Here is a 20,720-nt window from a genome sequence, read left to right on the forward strand (position 1 = left end):
GCACCTCCACTTCATGGGACGGGTGAGAAAAAAGCTTCATCTACACGGTAGGAATCAAACACGGAAGTGGAGCTTTCCTGTGAAAACTGCTTCTGTGAGCTCCTGAGCTCCTCTGGCTTTAAGGGCTTTAACCCCACATACAGGAGGTGGCGGGCCATGCTGACAACTCTCTTTTACACCTTGCCTTCTAATCAACAGCACTATTTGGGTTGCTCCCACGTGGAGCCTTGGAGCGGACTCGCAGGTATCCAGCAGAGCTTACTGGAGCCCAGGCCTTGCAGCAAACCAGGGAACACACTCAACTGACAGTCTTGGTGCACCTCAAGGACTTCCTGTCAAGATTGCTCTGTACAGAAGGAAAAACATTGGGGCTGTTTGGTTTGGCTTGGCTTGGTTTATGCGGGTTTATTTGGGAGTTTTCTTTCTTTTTATCTGCTACATCGTCTCTCTCCCTCTTAGATCAAAAAGATCCAAATTATTGCATCGCTTACTCATGCACCTTCATGTCCTTCCAGTTCTCTCTTTTTTAACACTTGCCTAGCTTTATTGTGCTCAGAGACAGAATATGAAACCCCATTCAGCACCGTGGCAACATGGACTAGAAGCAAGTAGCACTCATTCATGCACAGATGAGTTGCAGCTATGTTGCTAACAGACCGAGAAGCAGCAAGGTGGAAAAAGGCTATCCCGAACATACACAGGCAGGAGGGCTGCTGCACTCGGGCACCTCTTTCCATCCAGTCACTTTTCTGAGCAGAGTAGCCCCAAGTGAAAAATGCCCTTCTGCAATGGTTTGAGGAGAAAAAGAGGATACATTTGCTCACCACTGCAACGCAATTCGCATTACTCAACATTGTATTATTCTTACTGACTACAGCCTTCAGTGCATTTCCATTAACTAATGGCCCTAAAAGCACCAGTGACCAATTTAGCAGCTCACGGAAGGTTTTGAGGAGGCATCTGTATTAGTTGCAAATCTGACCTAATTCCTATTGCCTTCAGGCACAACCAGGAGCAACTGACACAACTTCAATCATAATCGGGCAGTCTGGATCAGCTCTTGAGACAGACAGGCCCTGACTCCTTCCAAATATGTCTTTAGTAAACACTGCAATGCACAGGTGCAGTCTACATTCAACACAGGAGACTCGGGACACGCTTACAGGAGGGAGGCACTGGGGCATGTTACTCCTCGGGGGAGAGCATCCAGGTCTGGCCTCAGAATTGCAAGCACCATTACTGTGGCAATTAAGGGACTGCAGAAAGGCAGACCATAGGCACAAAAGGCTGTTCCTGAGCGTAGGCAGCTCTACGGTTGTTGAAACTGGCCTGAAAGACATGGCAGGAGCTGCACTACGCCTTGTTAGCTTGCACCTCTCTGTCCTATGCTCCATCGCACAGTACATGCTGGCGACAGCATTTCTTCAGGTTTCTCACTGAGCTATGCAGAAAAGGGTGTCATCACCATACAGTGGGAGACACAAGTATTGCCACAAGTGATGTTGACTGCCAGCTTTTAGGGTGATTTTGTACAGCCCATCTAAGGTACTCATGGCACCAGAAGCAGTGCTGGAATTTGGTTGGGCCGAGTCACATGCAACCATGGGTTTCCCTCACCCTTTTCTTCAACAGTTCCCAGTTACAGAGCTTGGAACGATCGGGGAGTGTTCAGGAAGGCAGGAGCTGCAGGAAGCGCCTCAAACAACCTTCTGAGCTGCCAGCTGAACCCTAACTGTAATGGCTGATCACCACTCCGGAATCTCTCTTCCTTCAGTTTCCCTAGTCCATCTTCAAATATATTTCTGTTGTTTGTCTTGGCAACCACTGTGGGAACATACTGTGTGCTAAGTATTTTTGTTTAAGCCTTCTATCCATTCCTGTCACTATTGTCAGACCTCAGCTGTCTGTAGGTTTCTATGTAAGCCAGTTCAGCTGGTTTTGCCGTGGAGACTGGATGGAGATGAGCATCTCCAGAGCAAGGCTCTTGTCATCCTCATATAAGTGGAATGAATTGTCCTTTGGAGGGACTGCCTTTCTCCCTTAAGTAAGAAGAAAGCTTAGACAATTTGCTGCTTCACATTAGGTGAAATGAATTCCAGCAAAAGTCAGTTGGCAGAATCACCCAGGAGATCTCTGACAGAGTGAAAAACTGAGCTTGGGTTTCTCATTCATCCTGTTTTAGATCACTGTTTGTGGCAACAAAAATAAAGTCACATGAAAGTGGTCGCTACTGAGAATACTATGGCTCTGCTAGGGCTTGGGAATGGGTTTTCTTTCTTGTCATATGATGAATAATAACTCATCCTGTGGCCAATGTCACAGCTTTGATTTTTTATTATCTAACCAATGTCCTGCAGATGATTCAGGTGTAAACATAGTATCTGGCACAGTCCCATGAGCAAGCACAGTTTCACCGCATCTTTACTACTGATTGCCGAGATAGACTCTGGCTGACTTTACATCTAAATACTTCCAAGCCTTGCATCGATCCATCTGGCAAATATCTTCATTTCTTCTTTAGAATAATTACTTCATGGTTCTACCTTTCTTGCCTCAGAGAACATTACATCATTTTGCTGGATACTTTGTTGGATGTGTCTTTGTTCCATACCAGTGTCCACCTTAGAGCTGTATCCTAGTGAAGGACTCACATCCCCTTGCACTCATGGGAAAGGGACAGGAAAAAGGCTATTTTAGAGCACTTAATTCCTATGCTAGGAACCAACAGTAAGATCTCCTAAGGTGAGATATTTTGCTCATTTTGTCCAGTTGAAGTCTCAGTACTTTATTCTCATGGAAATGAATAGGAAAAAACGCTACTTTCAAGGCAACATTTTCAATGGCTGATTCTCAGTAAAGGTATCATACTCAGAACATGCATGTGCCCATCCTGAATGCATTGAAAGAAACTTTTATAAGAAAAAGGTGTGAATATGCAACCATGCATACACTATTATGTACAAAAGAAGGCTCTGACCAAAGTCATCTTCAGTCAAAAAACATTCAAGGTTTCTCATTGTAATCTTGAAAGGAATAACATGGATTGACAAGGAGGGCTCAGAATTATTTGAGGGACGAAACCCCAAGCAGCTTTACTGACGAAGTCAGTATTGCATTAAAAGTTACTTCTCAAAGCTGTACTCCAATACAGAGTTAAGGAGCTAGACGTTTTCCAGATGCCTTTTTAATCCTGTACTTGATGGTAAAGGGCTTGAGCTAAACATACTGTTTCACTAAAGTGCATGGAAATTATTAACAATGAAATACAGTGCCAGAAAAGACATCTATAACAGTATCTTGGAAAGCACCTGTTCACTTTGCAGTTTATTTTCTTAATTCACTGTGATCTGTTTTTGTTATAGTTTCTTCATTTACTTGTTGATGACTTGCACAACTGGGATTCATGAAATGAGGCAACTCAACTGATTTTCAAATAGTTAATAAGCAACAGAGGTTTTTTTAAATGGAGAAAAAATGTAGTTTAAGTACTAGTAAGCATTCAACTCTTTTCTCCTTGACTGTAGCCCAAAAGATCTCTTCCAGTCTCATCTGCTTTCCTTACAAAACCTGTGCCCATTTATTTTCCAACAGTAAAACAGTAGCTCTAATTTTCTACTTGAAATTTATTTATTGAAAATACATTCCTTAACTAGATCACTGAATACCACAAAAGTGATCAAATCCACACAGACATCTAGGATTGCAAAATCCACTGACCATCAGATTTTCTCTTACTAGTAATGTGAAAAAGGAGTGAGAGATCAGCTCAGAAAGGCAGTTCAGAATTTGCTTTCCAAAAACCATCACTCAGGCCTTTTGGGGAGAGAGATTTATCAGGTATGTCTACAAAATAAAGTTAAATTTGGACACACTTTAATAGTTTCTCAAAGCATCCTTCAATACTGAGGATCCTATTTTTGAGTGCCAGTCTGGGAAACTCTAGGCTTCTTGGTTTTTTTCTCAACACCTCAGATCCTGCTGAAGTCAGCTGATGTTTCCAGTGCTTCCCAAATGTTTGCCTATGGGATTTCATACTGGCAGTCAAAAGCAAAAGCACACAAAAATCACAATGTTTTTGTATTAGAGCACATCCAGATAACGGCCTTTATTCTGCAGCTGCTGCTTGATCAGCAGCTACAAATAATAAAACCCTACTTGAGAGAGAACAAGTAAGCAATCCAAACCACTTGATATTTTTGCTCAGGCAGTTACAGTATTTCTTAAAAAGATGGGTTAATCCTTGAAACTTTGCATCTAAGCATACTGCCTCAACAGAACACACATGTTGACACTACAGAATCAATTAACTGTAGTTGACACTACAGAATCAATAAGAAATATCTGAAGCTAGCTTTGATTCAAGCAAAAACAGTTTAAGGCTCCAAAGCAGACCACTTTCCTAAAGACAGTATCTTTGCAATGAAGCATACTCAACTAGCTGCTCTGCTATTCCTTGTAGACAGTGGCTGCTGTTTCTAGTCAGTTACTTCCTTGCATTTCCCCCATCAACACAAAAGGAAGCAGTAATTTGCTGCCAGTATTTGACAAGGCATTACCAGCTGTAGCTAAAAAAATAAATTAGATTTTTAACACCTCCATGTAGATTTTTTTTTTTTAAGTTCCTGCTTGCTGCCCACCATGAGACTATTTTCTGTATTGGGGGATAGAATTTCTCAGGCCACTCCTCCACAACACTCACATTGATTGAAATCAGCCATGTAAGCTCCTGAGTTTTATTCCTGGTGTTCAGCTACAGGATCGCATCACTGTCCACAAGTTGAAATAAATAGGAAATTCAGGCTAAACAGATTAGCAAGCAGAGCCTTCACTGACCAGCTTGCTAGAAGACAGGCCCCGGAGAAGGGCTCATTTCCCCACGTTTATATTAAAATAAGATGAACTGACTGCTCAGCACTGTATCACATTTCAGTGTATGCAGGAGGCACTGTGCATCACATAAGATCCCACATAAGTTGCTTCCCCTCTCATGAGAAAGACCATGGAGCAGGATTCTTCCTGTCTAGCACACTGGGCTATTTTTAAAGTACCACCCCTTAGACTTCAAAAAACCCCATAAAAACAGAAAGCCCTCATCAGTTTGAACTGTCTACTATTAGAAAGCAAACCACGGTTTGATTTTGGCACATAAATCATCTGTTGCATAAGGCTTATTTCAAATTACAGCTTCTTACATCACGTTGGCATATACAGGACATTGATTTATGCTCTTGGACTGGATTCTTTTTTGCATTAAGTCCCATTTATAATTTCCAGGCAGGGAGTGTCAAAGTAGATAAAGGTTATGTTTATGCTTTAGGATGAACAAACAGCAGGCTACCTCTACACTCAATTACAAATGGATGTGTACAAAGGATGTCTCTGTGAGACTTAGAAATTAGATGGGAGTCAATTTGTATATTATAATCCATTGTCATGAAGTCTAGTCTCACTACCAGAGGTGAAAACCAAAAGCAGAAATGAGCAAGACAAACACCTTTTAAAGCTCTTTTTCTTGTAGCAATAGAAATACTAATATGCAATATACAATAATGCATACTGCCATTCAAACAAGGTAATAACAGTCTATGGTGATGCTGCAATGTTCCCAGGCAGCCACCATGTTAATTTTTACCTCCAGTCGTCCTTTGAGAGATTAGATAAAATATTCATCTCTTCATCATCTTGCAAAAGACGATACGCCGCACTAACATGGTGATTTTCAAGCACAGACCGGTCATTATATAGAATGGCTGAGTCTGACCTAGCATTTAAAAGAAAACATAGGAAAGGTTATGTTTCTTCCCTGTCTAAAGAGTCTCCCATTCAGAAGTTTTCCTTTGATCAGCTACAGAGATTAGTTCTATAGCACAGATACAAGCATTTTAAGAGCACTTGTAATACTTTGTTCATTGCTGTTATTCAGTAAAAGAAAACTAAAGATCAAAATTCACCGCAAAATCTATTTCATCAACAGAGACTCACCTAGTCTTTTTGTTACATACTTAAAAAAAAAATGCTAAGAGCTGTGAGAAATACATAAATTTAGAGTTGAATCACAAGATTCTTTTCAAGCTCTTGTGTATGTTGCTCTGATATTAAAGCCTGACTGTACCCAAGTAAGCAATTGCAAGATATATCCCAATATTGTTTCCAGAACAGCAAACTGGCTGTAAGCAAGATATAACTGAACTGCTTTCTGTCATCTGTGCACTAGACTAGGCTGTCCGGAAGGGCAATTGCTAGTGGGATAGAGTAAGACCAAAGGTACTTCATGCCTTATTTTAAGCTCCAGGGCATAGATCTGAGATTGTCGAATGGCTAAAATGGTCTGAAGACAAAGTTCTTACTGGAAGTTAATGGCAACAGAGGGTGAGTATGATATGTTACAGTCCCCACTCACTTCTGCTTCCCAGGGAGCAGTGTATATTTTTCTCCTCTGACGCTTTACACCCTCTGATGTTCAGTGTCACAGAAATGAAATTACAACTGTCCTTCCTTGAATTCTTCTGTAAGTATTTGAGAAAAACAGCAGATCCCTAATTCTTGCATGCATGAAGCTGTAAGAAGTGGAGTGTGGCTTGGCCCAGAACAGAGACAGAAACTTATTTCTACGTTCGCAAGCTTTCCTGAGCATATGTGTGATTTATCCTAGCAACCTTTATATATCTGTGATACACAGCATGATTCAGCTAACATACTCCAGATATCTAATTTAGGGTAAGATGCAATGCATCTTAGAAATGCCCAAGTGTGTAGTGTCAGTCAAGGACATCTAGACATTTTGGCATTGCTACCAGTACACTCCCATTGTCAAAATAATACACAGACATTAAATGATTATCACTGCAACTAGAGACTTCACAATGTTTGCACACTTTTGAATTTTGCTGCCATCTTCATCTGCTCCTTCTCTCTTCCACCAACCCGAAAGCCTTATAGAAGATTCTGAGTTCAAAAAATATGCCGGTCCAGTCTAGTTTGTGATCAGCTAATTACTGTCTACCAATTTACAAAGCTTTAAAAAATGATATCCCTGAACAGGTAATGGTAAACGTATCTCCTTACCGCAAGTGTGGTTCTCCACTACAGAAAGAATAGTATGTGTAGTGTTGGTGTTCACTGATGAATACAGATATTGTTGAATTAGTGATTTACGCACTTAATGTTTGACTCTTCAAATTCAACAAGGAGAATAAACTGTTGAATTGTAGTACCTCCTCCAGAACTATACCTTCATCAAAATACATCACTCTGTACAGCAACTTGTCTTCAGCAACTTTATACAGAAATATTTTGGGACCTTCCTTTTTCCTGATTATTAATATGAAACAATGCTCAGGAAGCTAGAATACATGCATTCCATTGTAAACGGTTGCGCAAGAGAAAATTAAATGCGACCTAAGGAAGTGAACTTTCCTCCTGTAACACTTGAAAGCAAAAGCTCCTGCACTTTTCTAGGTGGCTGTGCTGTTATTCTCCAAAGGTTTCCCCCTCCATTTCCCAACCCTTCATCATGATTTAAAGTGGCCTCACCGTGTCTGGATGTGAAAGTTGTTGGTGGTTCCAGTGTGTTCATAGTCATGGATGGCAGCTGCAAAGATCATAGCGAAGATCTCCAGCTCTGTCAGCCAGTGCTGAAAAGAGATTACAGAGAAATCAGATAAGCTGTCATTTTCCCAGACATTAAAGCTTTTGTCTTTTAAGGCAAGTTATCCCCTGCTGACAGTCAACGCTGCACATCATTGCCTTTCCCCTGCAGCCTGCCAGCTGTTTTAAAGCAAACTTCTCTCGTTGATACACAAAAGCCGAACCAGTGTTTTTCCTGAAGCTTCATCTAAATAAATTGAACTTCAGCAAAATGGTTTCAGGAGATAATAAGGCTTAAGGCAGAGCAAGGGGAAACATGTGCCCTTCTTAAAAAGCAATGTGTGAGGAAGAGAGGGAAACCTCAAGAAAATCAAGGTTATTCAAGTGGAACTTGATGATACATGTGCAGGTATGCACACACCACCAGGGTATGTATTTTCAGCTCAGTTGACCTGGGTAGCAGAGCCTCAAATACAGAAGAATGTCACTTATTTCCAGTAACTAAAAGTCTTCATCAATCACTGAATCACAAGGAGAACAGGGAACACAACCTCACAAGATGTATGTCTTGTTATTTATTTATCATTTATAGAAACATTTGAGTAAGCCCTGAGTTTTTTTTCCCTAATTGCGTTGTTGAAGCCTTATTTTTCAATGCTTAAGTCACTTTTGACTTAGATTTCTAAATGACTCGGATGCCTTTAATAATTTTCCTCTGAGTCAATCAATCATTTTATGTCTGGTTTTCCACTGGTAGCACACAAGGAGTACTGTTAACATCAAGCGCATTGGAGACAAAGGTTCTAGATACTGTAGATGCTGTAAATATTTGTATGAAATGCTTAAATGTATTATATTTGGAGAAAACCTTTACCACAGCGGTTGCCAAATATTTTTGTAACAGGTTACTGTCAACCTGCAAACGTTTTGACAGATGTTCATGTACAAACTGCCTTTTAATTCAAAGCCCAGTAAAGGCAGTATGGTTTCATAACTTTATTCTAGACATCTACTATAGCTCAGGGGCCATCACTGGTCTGCTAACCACGTGCAGGGGAAGCACAGATAACTGCGGGGCTCTGCACACAGCTACCTGTCCAGCTCTTCTCCTGCCTTTAACGGCCACCTCTGCATAAGCAATAAAGAATGAAGCAAGTCTCTGTATTAAAGATCTCCTTACGTTAAAGATGCAGTTTGAAAACACTGGCCAGAGACATTTCGCACAATGCCACTGACCATAATCAAGGTAGCTCTTGATTTTTTTTTTTAGAGAGAGGGGAGGGTGAAGCGCTCAAGAAATAAGCAGACACAGACACTAAACTATTTTCTCATTTCTACGCAATTGGTCCAGGACAGGAATGGACAGCACTGGTGGTGGAGAAATCTGTGATGTTTCTGTTTCCAGGTGTGACTTGTGAATAAGGAATGCTTTACAGCTGATGAAGAGCATGATTTCAACTTTCAAGCAACAACTTCTGGCAACTGCAATGGGGGAAAAAGGGAACTAGGGTTTCCAGGCTACACGTCTAGATTTGGACTTCAATTCCTCAACCACTGCCATTTCTGCCATTTCCCAAAAGGAGAGAGTGCAAATGATAGGAAAAAAATCAGGCACAAGCGCTCAGGAGCAGGCAGAGCAAACCTACATTATGCATGCAGAACTACTACGGGACATGCCCAGCTAGTCTAATGCATCCACTTCAGACCTTCTGGGCATCATCTGACAAGTGCCACTCCAACAGGATCTTATGACCCAAGTCTTAAAACATCACTAAGGCAACGAGCTCTGTGCTTGGGGTCTCCTACCTGATCTCTTAAGTCACATACAGGAAAAGCGCTAACTTGCATGCCCTATTGAAGTATCACTTGTTGAACAAGTTCAGGTAATGTAGGTTTTCAAATAGGGTGTAATAGACCTGAGGAGAGGTATTAAATATAACAGCATTTGAGGAAGACCACTCAGAATACAGACTGGGATTACAGTTGTGAACTGTGGTTAATAAATAAATCACTGTAAGTAGCACAAAGTCAAAATAGGCTTGTGAGTAACAGGAGGGAAATAGCAGGTAAGTAATTGGAACCTTTTAGTCCCTTTTTTCTGCCACAACCTTGCAAGGAAAAGCAAACAAGATGGCAAAGAGCCTGCAGAGAATGGATGCAATCTCCATCTAAGCGGTGATATTACCTTTCACTAGTCTGTGATGGACTTCATCTTGGGAACAGAGAGCTAGGTTTAAAGAAGAAAGCCATCAAGGAGTATTGAGAAACCAGCAGGACACTGTCACAGGTGAAAAAAAGTGGGGGAATGTGAATGTTTTTCATTTCTAAAGGGTTGAGAAATACAATCCAGAATAAAACCTTCAAACTTTCTGCAATGATAGGGGGTGGTGGGGGAAGAAGGCATGAAAGAACAAGTATTGGCTTCCAGAGTGGAAACAAAAAAAGGGTAATGAGGCATGATTGTCTTTCACAAACATACAATAAATACAAAGAATTAGCTACTAAGGCAAGTCATTGGCATGTAAACAAAAGGATTGATGCATACAGAAAGAAAAAGGAAGAGGAAAGAGCAGTGTTTCCAAATCTAACAAAACAAATGGATGCATTTCCAAGAAAATGCTACAAAGCAAAGACAGCGATAATTATCTTGTTTCCTTCCCCAGAGTTTATGGTCTTTTATTCCAAAGTGGTTATTATTTCCAGAGCTCATGATGATCTGCTTATTAATCACAATAGTCTAGAGGAGAGGAGGACCTCACTTCACTTTGGTACAAACAGATGTGACCCAAGTCCTGCACTTCTGCAGTTTTACAGGTCTGCTGCAGGAAATATTCTCCTGTACTTCTTGACAGTATCAGAGGAAGAACTCTTAAGCGTTACCATTTGCACCTCATTGTCTAGATTCACAAAGAAATCATATGGTAATTCCTAATAATTATAAAGATTAAATAATACCGAAGAAAGTAATAATCACAGCTGAACAACAGAGTTAAATAAAGGAAAGAAAGAAATGAGCAAAAAGTGTGTCAGCTTTTGGTAGTTGTTCCTACACATCATGCTTGTATACCAGTCCTCTAAGAGATAAACATCAGAGTAATTCCAAATTCTCTTTCAACATTATGTCTATGAGAGAACCCAAAATATTCTAGTTCATACAGTAAAATATAACAAATTAATTCCAAGGCATCATCCTGAGGAAGAAAATAACCAGAAAACTAAAGAGATTTCAGGCACTGAAAATGATTAGAGGGAAAGAATATTTTTTAACTGAAAAGAAAATAGAAGAAAAAAGAAGCCTGGAACAAAACTGTTGAGAGAACTTGTAAAAAACAGGGAGCATGACAAAGGCAAATTAACCTTGTAAAGATAAACCACACAACTATTTCTTCCCTTTGAGACTAGAACAAATTACCACTATACAGACTATCTGAATTTGAAAAAAAGTACTTCCTCCACATTGCAAATAACTAGTTAACAAGATGAATTAGGGGTTTTTTTTCTATTTTATTGTATGATTTTTTCACAAATCTTTGTCTTCATCCCAGTGAAGAATTAAACAGATGGACCCAACACGCTTTCTGAAACCCGTCTTACCTTCCAGCATGTCCAAGTTCCTTGCACAAATATTGTGAAAGTGATGAACTGAACAACTACGTACGCTAGAGTAAGGATAAGATATTGATGTGAGCAAATTCCGGAAACAGGAAAATGTCTCCTACCTTTCCTTACCATGTGTGAACATACTATGCATATTAGAAGCAAGCCCTGCCGTGAGCAGGAGGTTAGGACTGATGACCTCTAGAGCTCATTTTCAAATAACATTAAACTATGCACATTGAGATGCGTTGTATCCTGCAGGGGAGGGGGGGTGGAAACTAGAGAAAAAGGGGGGAAAAAGAAAAAACAAAGTTAAAAAACCATTCTAACAAGGGAAGCAAAGCTGAAATGTCACTGTTGGCACACAGTGTTGCGAGTCCCTTGTTCCTGGTAGCAGAAGAGTGGTTTCTTGTTGTGCTACATTAGATCCTAAACCAAATGCCACATATCATTTGGCTGTGGGAACAGTTAGTGCTTGGGATTATTCCTGGGAAACAGCAGACACTTCACTACACCCTCTGGAGTGCAGCTCCCTCGTAATGGTCTGCATGGGATACTTTGTGTGTAGCTTATTACAGTAGGAATACAAAAGCAAAGGGCTCAGCTCAGGCAAATGAGTCACTGGCTTCAGTGCCAGCATGTACACACGCTCACAAGCACACAAATTCTAGTTTCCCTTTTATAAATGTAAATCTGGAATATGCACATTCTCTGACCTCTGCACATATTTCAGAACATCATTTCCTCTGAAACAGAGAGGAAAAATACTTCAGAGACATTAAAAAATAAAGTATTTTACTACTGAAGAGTTCTTATTTGTCACTTCAAACATCAGGCATCACAATAGCAGGTGACTTTGAAAGGCACGTGGACATAGATAATTTACTGGACATAGGTAATGCATGAGAGAAACTTTCAAAAGGCATATGCCAGAGGATGATAGGCTTGTGCATTTGTTGCCAGGTTGAGATAAGGCTGAAAAACATTACAGAGAGAAGTGAAGATAGATATTTTTTCCATTTCTTGGTCTTGCTTCTCAGTCAGATTGGAGCCCGGCATACACACAGCTGTTACTTTTTGCTCTGACCAGCTTTAGCACTTTGTTTCTGCAATTGTCTTCAAAGTCTACACAACACATTATGGCGCTGCAGTCTGCATGCTGCATAGCAGCCCTGGCTAAATAGTCCCCAGAAACTGTTTGCAAGAGGCGTTTCCACTGAGGTATCACTGGACTATATTTAATGATGCTAATAATGCACAAAAGCCTGTTAACGTTTTACATCACACACCTTCAGAGTGATCTGTCTTTCAGCTGGGCTAATGCCTTTATATCAGAGAAGCACAGGATACAAAAGCAGAGGAAAAGCAAGGCAACTGAAATAGTTTCCTCTTCTTTACCGTTAAGAAGATATATTCTACAATCTCAAAAAAGAAATGCGGTAAGAGGAGAGGCTGCACTACTTTCAAATGCCTACACATTGCTGTGAAACTGTGCAAAAGTATAGCACCCAACACATAGGCTTTAGAAATACTATTATTTTTGACCTATGGTGAAGAGGCAGGCAAATTCAGCTCTCCCTTCCAGTGTTACTAGCGGGATTAAAAAGTCAGAGATCCCCTGGTATTTCTGCAATATCTCCTTCTCCTTTCCTCCCAGTCATTCAAACCCAGTTTTGTACTCAGGAAGACGTTCATGAAGAACCAAAGCTAGTTCGCTCCAGTAGTAATTGTCCTGAGGGACTGATTAAATAACTTGACTCAAGAAAAATTAAATTATCCAAGTCTTTAAAAAACAGTACCCCAGCAAAAGAAGAAATAATGCCATCTAATGAAAAAGGAACCTCTATAATCTATCAGCTCTAGCAAGCTGAGAGAGGCAGACACGCCCTTGCCTTCATCTCCTCCAGAGAGTCACCCTTGCACCGGGCTAAGCATCCACAAGCATGGTCCTATCAGAACATCTCCCAATAAAGGTAACTTGCCTGTCAACTCAGGCCAAGGAAATGTCCTAGAGACAATCTGCCCGCTGACCATTAAGAGCTAAACCTATCTCCCATTTTATTCCTGGGCATGCGGCATCATGGCAACAAGTATGGTATGAATGCAGAAAAGGTGTCCTGAGATCTCCATCATCCAGAATGGTTTTCATTACATGAAAAAGACAGTGCTCGTCAGCACCTCCTCCCCACGTGCACCATCCCTCTCTGCCACCTAAATACCTAGTCGAAATCTAGCCCAACAAAAAGACAAACGATCCTCTAAAGATGTGGTCTGCACAGGGGCCTGGACTGCCTTCTCTAGCTATACAAGCCATGAAAGCAGAGGACTGGAATGACACAGGAAAACGGGGCACCCTGGCATCTGCTGTCACCGTGGCAGCACAGGCACTGCAAGCCATCACCAGAAACACCTTCACAGCCAGCTTAGTTCTCCTTCTTTCAACAACAGTCAGCAAGATTTCTCTCTGCAGACTGTTTGGCATTGAGTCACTCTGGAGGAAAGAAAAACACCTCTCTCGAATCCTTAACTGATGGTGTGCTCTCAACAACTTTTACACTCCTTGAGGTACATGGGAATCAACTGATGGGGGAGAAGTACCTACACACCCTTCACCCTAAGCACTTCCCTCAAGAGCCCCTAGCCAAGATCAAATCCATCCTGCATGCTAGAGTCACAACTGATCTGCAGCTCTTCTTTGTGCAATGCCAGGGCAGGGCTGGCTTCATCTTCAACCCCCCATTCGGTACCCGAGGCAAGAACTAGCAAGGACAGCAATCCCCCATGAGCCTTCCCATCCTCAGACTGAAAACCCCACCTCCAGGCCCCAAGGACCTCGGTGGCCCTACAATGGACTCCTCCTGTCACCCCTGCGCAGCAGCCCGCAGGACACCAGGCCCTCTCCTCCCCTCTGCCCCTCTCTGCTACTGTCGCATGCGGGGACGATGCCACTTGCAGGGAGCCAAGCGGGTGGAGGGTCGTGGAGACTCCCCAACACTCCTGGGACACTGTGGCCACCGTCCCGTTGAGAGGACCCCAAGCTTGGCACAAGGAGGGGGCTGGAGCCCAGGGCACACAAGGGGAGCTGGAGGGCAGTCCCGGTGCCCCAGGGGCAGCCTTTCTCTCTGGCAAGCAAAATGGCCCCACGGCATGGGGCCTTCAGGGCCCACCCTCTGAGCCACAGCAACTTCTGTCGGTGACGTCACCAGACTTCCGTTAGACCAGCAGGCACCCCTGCGCCTGGCCCACAGCTCACTGAGCACCTACAGATTCTGACACCAAGCGTGCTTGGTAGAGGAGGACCCGGTGAAGCGAGGCGAGTGCCCACACTGAGTGGGACGAGCGAGAAGAGGTTCTTGCAACCACTGAGGATGCCTCCACAGCCCAAGAAACGCCATTGGGCTGACCGGAGGAGCAGCACCTATGGCAGGCGACTCGAGCCCATGGAGGTCGACCCGCCACAGAATGACGATGAGCCCATGCAGGTGGATCCACCTGCAGACGAGGAAGAGCCCTTGGAGGTGGATCCACCTCCCGCAGGGCTGATGGGCTACTACACCACCATGGCCGGGGTGCCTCCAGCACCACGGTGCCCAAAGCGCCACAGGCTGTCAGGGACCCTCCAAACACCCAGCTCCCAACAAGCGGCGCCAACCCCGCAGCCGATGCTAGCCAGAAGTGGACCATCCACACTGACGTCCGGCAGGCTCATCGGGAAGATCACCTGGCTGTCAAGCCACACATGAGCCCTGCTTTCCACCCCCCCACCCCCACCCCTCATGGAGGGGGCATCTCCTCTGCTCTCAGCCCTGGGGAAGAGGCGAGGAGAGGGGCTGCCATCTTCTGGCTGGCAGCATCAGAGCTCCAGGAGGAGTCCATTGGAGACTGCTGGAGACTGCTGCAGGCCACTGGAGTGGTCTGCAGCAGTCTCCATTGGGCTCCAACGTACCGTCGGAGACCGCCGGACACCACTGGACATCGCCAGACACCATCAGAGGCCACCGGTCAACGCTGAAGACCGTTGGAGCCTGTTGGACTCCCCTGGAGCACCATCGAGGTTATTGGGGCCTCAAGGTGGCATTTTTTCACTCTGTGGATGACAAAGGCAGTGGGGGGTGGCTGTCCTCAGCTAGCTCTTGCCTCAGCTACCCAATGGGTGGGTGAACATGAAGCTACACCCGCCCCGGCAGCGTGCAGAGAATACCAACACATCATCAAAAGCGGCAGGTGCCCCATCCCCGGAAACATTCAAGATGGACAGACAGCTCTTCCTTTGGTCAAGCAGAAGACTTCCGTTCTGGCAGGAAGGACTTTTGGCAAGATTGGCCAACAAACAATTAAAAAAACAATTAAAAAACCAATAAAACCCAATCAAAAAACAATAAAAATCCAAGAAACACCAACTGAAAAAAACAAAAAATGCTCTCCTCTCTCATTGCACACTTTTGAGGCTGCATGCAGACTCCTGTCTCCCGTTCTGGTCTCCCCAGGGCAGGAATGACACTGACATATGTGGTGCGGGCCCAGCCCAGCACCTTCGAGATGGTGAGGGGCCGGGGCACAGGGCACACAAGGGAAGGCGGAGGGAGCTGCCACTGTGCAGCTGAGAGAAGAGAGGGCTCACGCCTGGGTCTGACTGGTGCTCTTCCAGAACACTGACACTGTTGTCCTGACCCAATACCACGTACAAAATCATCCTGTTCATCTCCCACACGCACTTCACTGCTGCTAGTTTTGGTATCCAGAACAGCAAAGGCCTTGTACAAAAAAAAAAGAAAGAGCGCGCTTGATTTCCCCAGCTTGCAGCCCTACTCTCTTTGGTAGGATACAAGCCGCGGGCTCAACTCTCCTACCTGCTTCCTGAGCCTTAGTGATCAAAGAAGAACTATGAGAGCATTCCAATGCGAGTGTTCTTTGCTAACGTGCATGGGAAGTGGTGTCGCACCTCCACTTCATGGGACGGGTGAGAAAAAAGCTTCATCTACACGGTAGGAATCAAACACGGAAGTGGAGCTTTCCTGTGAAAACTGCTTCTGTGAGCTCCTGAGCTCCTCTGGCTTTAAGGGCTTTAACCCCACATACAGGAGGTGGCGGGCCATGCTGTCAACTCTCTTTTTACACCTTGCCTTCTAATCAACAGCACTATTTGGGTTGCTCCCACGTGGAGCCTTGGAGCGGACTCGCAGGTATCCAGCAGAGCTTACTGGAGCCCAGGCCTTGCAGCAAACCAGGGAACATACTCAACTGACAGTCTTGGTGCACCTCAAGGACTTCCTGTCAAGATTGCTCTGTACAGAAGGAAAAACATTGGGGCTGTTTGGTTTGGCTTGGCTTGGTTTATGCGGGTTTATTTGGGAGTTTTCTTTCTTTTTATCTGCTACATCGTCTCTCTCCCTCTTAGATCAAAAAGATCCAAATTATTGCATCGCTTACTCATGCACCTTCATGTCCTTCCAGTTCTCTCTTTTTTAACACTTGCCTAGCTTTATTGTGCTCAGAGACAAAATATGAAACCCCATTCAGCACCGTGGCAACATGGACTAGAAGCAAGTAGCACTCATTCATGCACAGATGAGTTGCAGCTATGTTGCTAACAGACCGAGAAGCAGCAAGGTGGAAAAAGGCTATCCCGAACATACACAGGCAGGAGGGCTGCTGCACTCGGGCACCTCTTTCCATCCAGTCACTTTTCTGAGCAGAGTAGCCCCAAGTGAAAAATGCCCTTCTGCAATGGTTTGAGGAGAAAAAGAGGATACATTTGCTCACCACTGCAACGCAATTCGCATTACTCAACATTGTATTATTCTTACTGACTACAGCCTTCAGTGCATTTCCATTAACTAATGGCCCTAAAAGCACCAGTGACCAATTTAGCAGCTCACGGAAGGTTTTGAGGAGGCATCTGTATTAGTTGCAAATCTGACCTAATTCCTATTGCCTTCAGGCACAACCAGGAGCAACTGACACAACTTCAATCATAATCGGGCAGTCTGGATCAGCTCTTGAGACAGACAGGCCCTGACTCCTTCCAAATATGTCTTTAGTAAACACTGCAATGCACAGGTGCAGTCTACATTCAACACAGGAGACTCGGGACACGCTTACAGGAGGGAGGCACTGGGGCATGTTACTCCTCGGGGGAGAGCATCCAGGTCTGGCCTCAGAATTGCAAGCACCATTACTGTGGCAATTAAGGGACTGCAGAAAGGCAGACCATAGGCACAAAAGGCTGTTCCTGAGCGTAGGCAGCTCTACGGTTGTTGAAACTGGCCTGAAAGACATGGCAGGAGCTGCACTACGCCTTGTTAGCTTGCACCTCTCTGTCCTATGCTCCATCGCACAGTACATGCTGGCGACAGCATTTCTTCAGGTTTCTCACTGAGCTATGCAGAAAAGGGTGTCATCACCATACAGTGGGAGACACAAGTATTGCCACAAGTGATGTTGACTGCCAGCTTTTAGGGTGATTTTGTACAGCCCATCTAAGGTACTCATGGCACCAGAAGCAGTGCTGGAATTTGGTTGGGCCAAGTCACATGCAACCATGGGTTTCCCTCACCCTTTTCTTCAACAGTTCCCAGTTACAGAGCTTGGAACGATCGGGGAGTGTTCAGGAAGGCAGGAGCTGCAGGAAGCGCCTCAAACAACTTTCTGAGCTGCCAGCTGAACCCTAACTGTAATGGCTGATCACCACTCCGGAATCTCTCTTCCTTCAGTTTCCCTAGTCCATCTTCAAATATATTTCTGTTGTTTGTCTTGGCAACCACTGTGGGAACATACTGTGTGCTAAGTATTTTTGTTTAAGCCTTCTATCCATTCCTGTCACTATTGTCAGACCTCAGCTGTCTGTAGGTTTCTATGTAAGCCAGTTCAGCTGGTTTTGCCGTGGAGACTGGATGGAGATGAGCATCTCCAGAGCAAGGCTCTTGTCATCCTCATATAAGTGGAATGAATTGTCCTTTGGAGGGACTGCCTTTCTCCCTTAAGTAAGAAGAAAGCTTAGACAATTTGCTGCTTCACATTAGGTGAAATGAATTCCAGCAAAAGTCAGTTGGCAGAATCACCTACTGGGTTTCTCATTCATCCTGTTTTAGATCACTGTTAAAAGCGTTATCCATATCTTCACCTACTTTCTATTTCTAAATAATCCTAAATCTCTACTTTCATTACTACAACCATATCAAATAAAGTTTGTCTACAGTGCAAAGGGGTTCTACTGTGGATAATCATCATCTCCTTAATGAGCCAAAACTGTTGTAATCTCATTATGTATTCAGGATGCCAACTCCTGTACTTACCGCTACGCCTGTCTTGAAAAGGAGGTAATGGACCGTTTGTGTCACATCTGCAGCATGCATTAGGTTGTGATAAGGATTTTTGTGTTTGCTGTAGCCAACCTCCAGAGCTTCCACAAAGGACACCAGGGCAGAAATGGGTATCTGAGGAAAGCAGCACAGAATTACAAACAAAATCATCACCTTTAATGGCTAGCATTTGGAGGGGAGCATTTTTATAAGAGGTCCCAAAGAGCAGTTTGTACTTCACAAATAAATAACATGCTAAAACATCTGAAACAGGCAGTCAAGAGAGAGAGAGAATCCAGGTTACTTCCTCAAACTGGCTGTCCCATCCCTAATTACATTATGGATGAATCATTCCCACACATAAACACACACAACTAAGTATATTACAAAATGCTATCTGTAAAGACACCTGCAGTATGAAAAGTAACAGAGAGCACTTGATTGATTTCCCCTGAAGAAATATTTCTAATTAGACCACAAGCATCTCTGTGTTCCCCTCACAACCCAGTGGAATATATCTCTGCTTTAGTATTCACAATCAAGATTTTCTAATGAAACACATCATATAGCAAGTCTGAGATACTCTACTAAGAGGAGTATCATTTATCAGACCTCTGGCTTTTCATGGCAAAATCCAGCCTGCCCATCCTATGGGCTTGCAATGCTTTTCTGACTCCAAGAGTAGAACTGCGCACACTCAAGAAAATGCAATTCAGGGGACTTCTAGAGAGGAAACTACGCGGGTGGTGTCAGCTGCAACATATGCAACTGGCAATATAGGTTCTCCAGTTTCATCTGCTCAAATGGCAAATACCTTAAATGTGCATATTTCCATAGTTAGAGGAGCACTGTTGTTTTCCTCTTGGGTACATACTGGGGGAGGATGCAGTTCTGACCAGTTACCTTCTTCAAACATTTCTCATCAGCCATGGGCAGTTCCTGAAGAAGTATAGGAGCCAGAGATCTGTAAACCCTTTCCAGCCAAAGTGACTGGGGACCCCCAGGGAGTGGAAGTGTCAATGGAGGAAGGGACAGCGGAGTATTTGGGTGGGGAGAATGGTCAAGACTTGAGAGCAATGTTTCTGCCATCCAAATTTAAGCCTGTTCAAAGCTGGAGGAAAAGATACGTAGCATTTGTATCTGGAAACCTCTGTAACAATCATAGAATCATAGAATAGTTGGGGTTGGAAGGGACCTTTAAAGGTCGTCTAGTCCAACCCCCCCTGCAATAAGCAGGGACATCTTCAACTAGATCAGGTTGCTCAGAGCCTCATCCAGCCTGACCTTGAATGTTTCCAGGGATGGCGCATCTACCACCTCTCTGGGCAACCTGTTTCCAGTGCTCCACCCTCATCATAAAAAATTTCTTCTTTATATCTAGTTTAAATCTACCCTCCTTTAGTTTAAAACCCTTACCCCTCATCCTATCGCAACAGGCCATACTAAAAAGTTTGTCCCCATCTTTCTTATAAGCCCCCTTTAAGTACTGAAAGGCTGCAATAAGGTCTCCCCAGAGCCTTCTCTTCTCCAGGCTGAACAACCCCAACTCCCTCAGCCTTTCCTCACAGGAGAGGTGTACCAGCCCCCTGATCATTTTTGTGGCCCTCCTCTGGAACCACTCCAAGAGGTCCATGTGTTTCCTGTGCTGAGGACTCCAGAGCTGGACACAGTACTCCAGCTGGGGTCTCACCAGAGTGGAGTAAAGGAGCAGAATCACCTCCCTCGACCTGCTGGCCAGCTTCTTTTGATGAATTTGAATTTGAATTCAAGCTCTCCTCTTTTGCCTGCATGCCTGAGAGTCCTATGAATCTCAGGAGAATGACACCATCATTCCCACAGGATCAAATGTAGTATTTCCCATGGATTTCATGGGGAAGCCTGTTTGGAACCCCACCTACTTCATGGTGTCCCATCACAATTAAAAGTACTACTTAAATAACATTTGGTCTTGCTTACTGGGGAAACAACGGTGTCCACAAAGCCTTCAAATAGCACTAAAATTGCATTTTGAATGTAAAAAGCAGGATGACAAGGAGGTTCAACAAAATCCAAGATGGAAGAAGAGACCCATCTTCTAACTACTGACCTTGAAACGGTTGATCAGATCATAGCGTGTGAGAAGTTCATAGAAAATGAATTTCAGTGCATGATCCCCACTGGCATCATTTAGTGCAAATACATCAAAGGACCACTTGTCTACATTCTGCAAAAGTGGGTAGAAAAAGAAGTTAATAT

At 43.7% G+C, this 20,720-nt stretch overlaps 1 protein-coding gene across 4 annotated transcripts in view; it reads right to left on the reverse strand.

Annotated features, from left to right (window-relative positions):
• LOC140648117 (dual specificity calcium/calmodulin-dependent 3',5'-cyclic nucleotide phosphodiesterase 1C-like) overlaps positions 1 to 20,720 on the reverse strand; it is a 276,580-nt gene that overhangs the window by 60,696 nt on the left and 195,164 nt on the right. For all 4 annotated transcript variants that reach the window (XM_072853611.1, XM_072853608.1, XM_072853609.1 and 1 more), the window contains 4 exons: positions 20,572 to 20,688; positions 18,480 to 18,620; positions 7,534 to 7,634; positions 5,633 to 5,761 (listed from right to left, as the gene is read on the reverse strand). In XM_072853611.1, the coding sequence (XP_072709712.1) occupies positions 5,633 to 5,761; positions 7,534 to 7,634; positions 18,480 to 18,620; positions 20,572 to 20,688 (488 nt within the window). The remainder of the gene's footprint in view (positions 1 to 5,632; positions 5,762 to 7,533; positions 7,635 to 18,479; positions 18,621 to 20,571; positions 20,689 to 20,720) is intronic.

This window comes from Ciconia boyciana, chromosome 2, assembly GCF_034638445.1.
Source record: "Ciconia boyciana chromosome 2, ASM3463844v1, whole genome shotgun sequence".
Lineage (NCBI taxonomy): Eukaryota > Metazoa > Chordata > Aves > Ciconiiformes > Ciconiidae > Ciconia > Ciconia boyciana.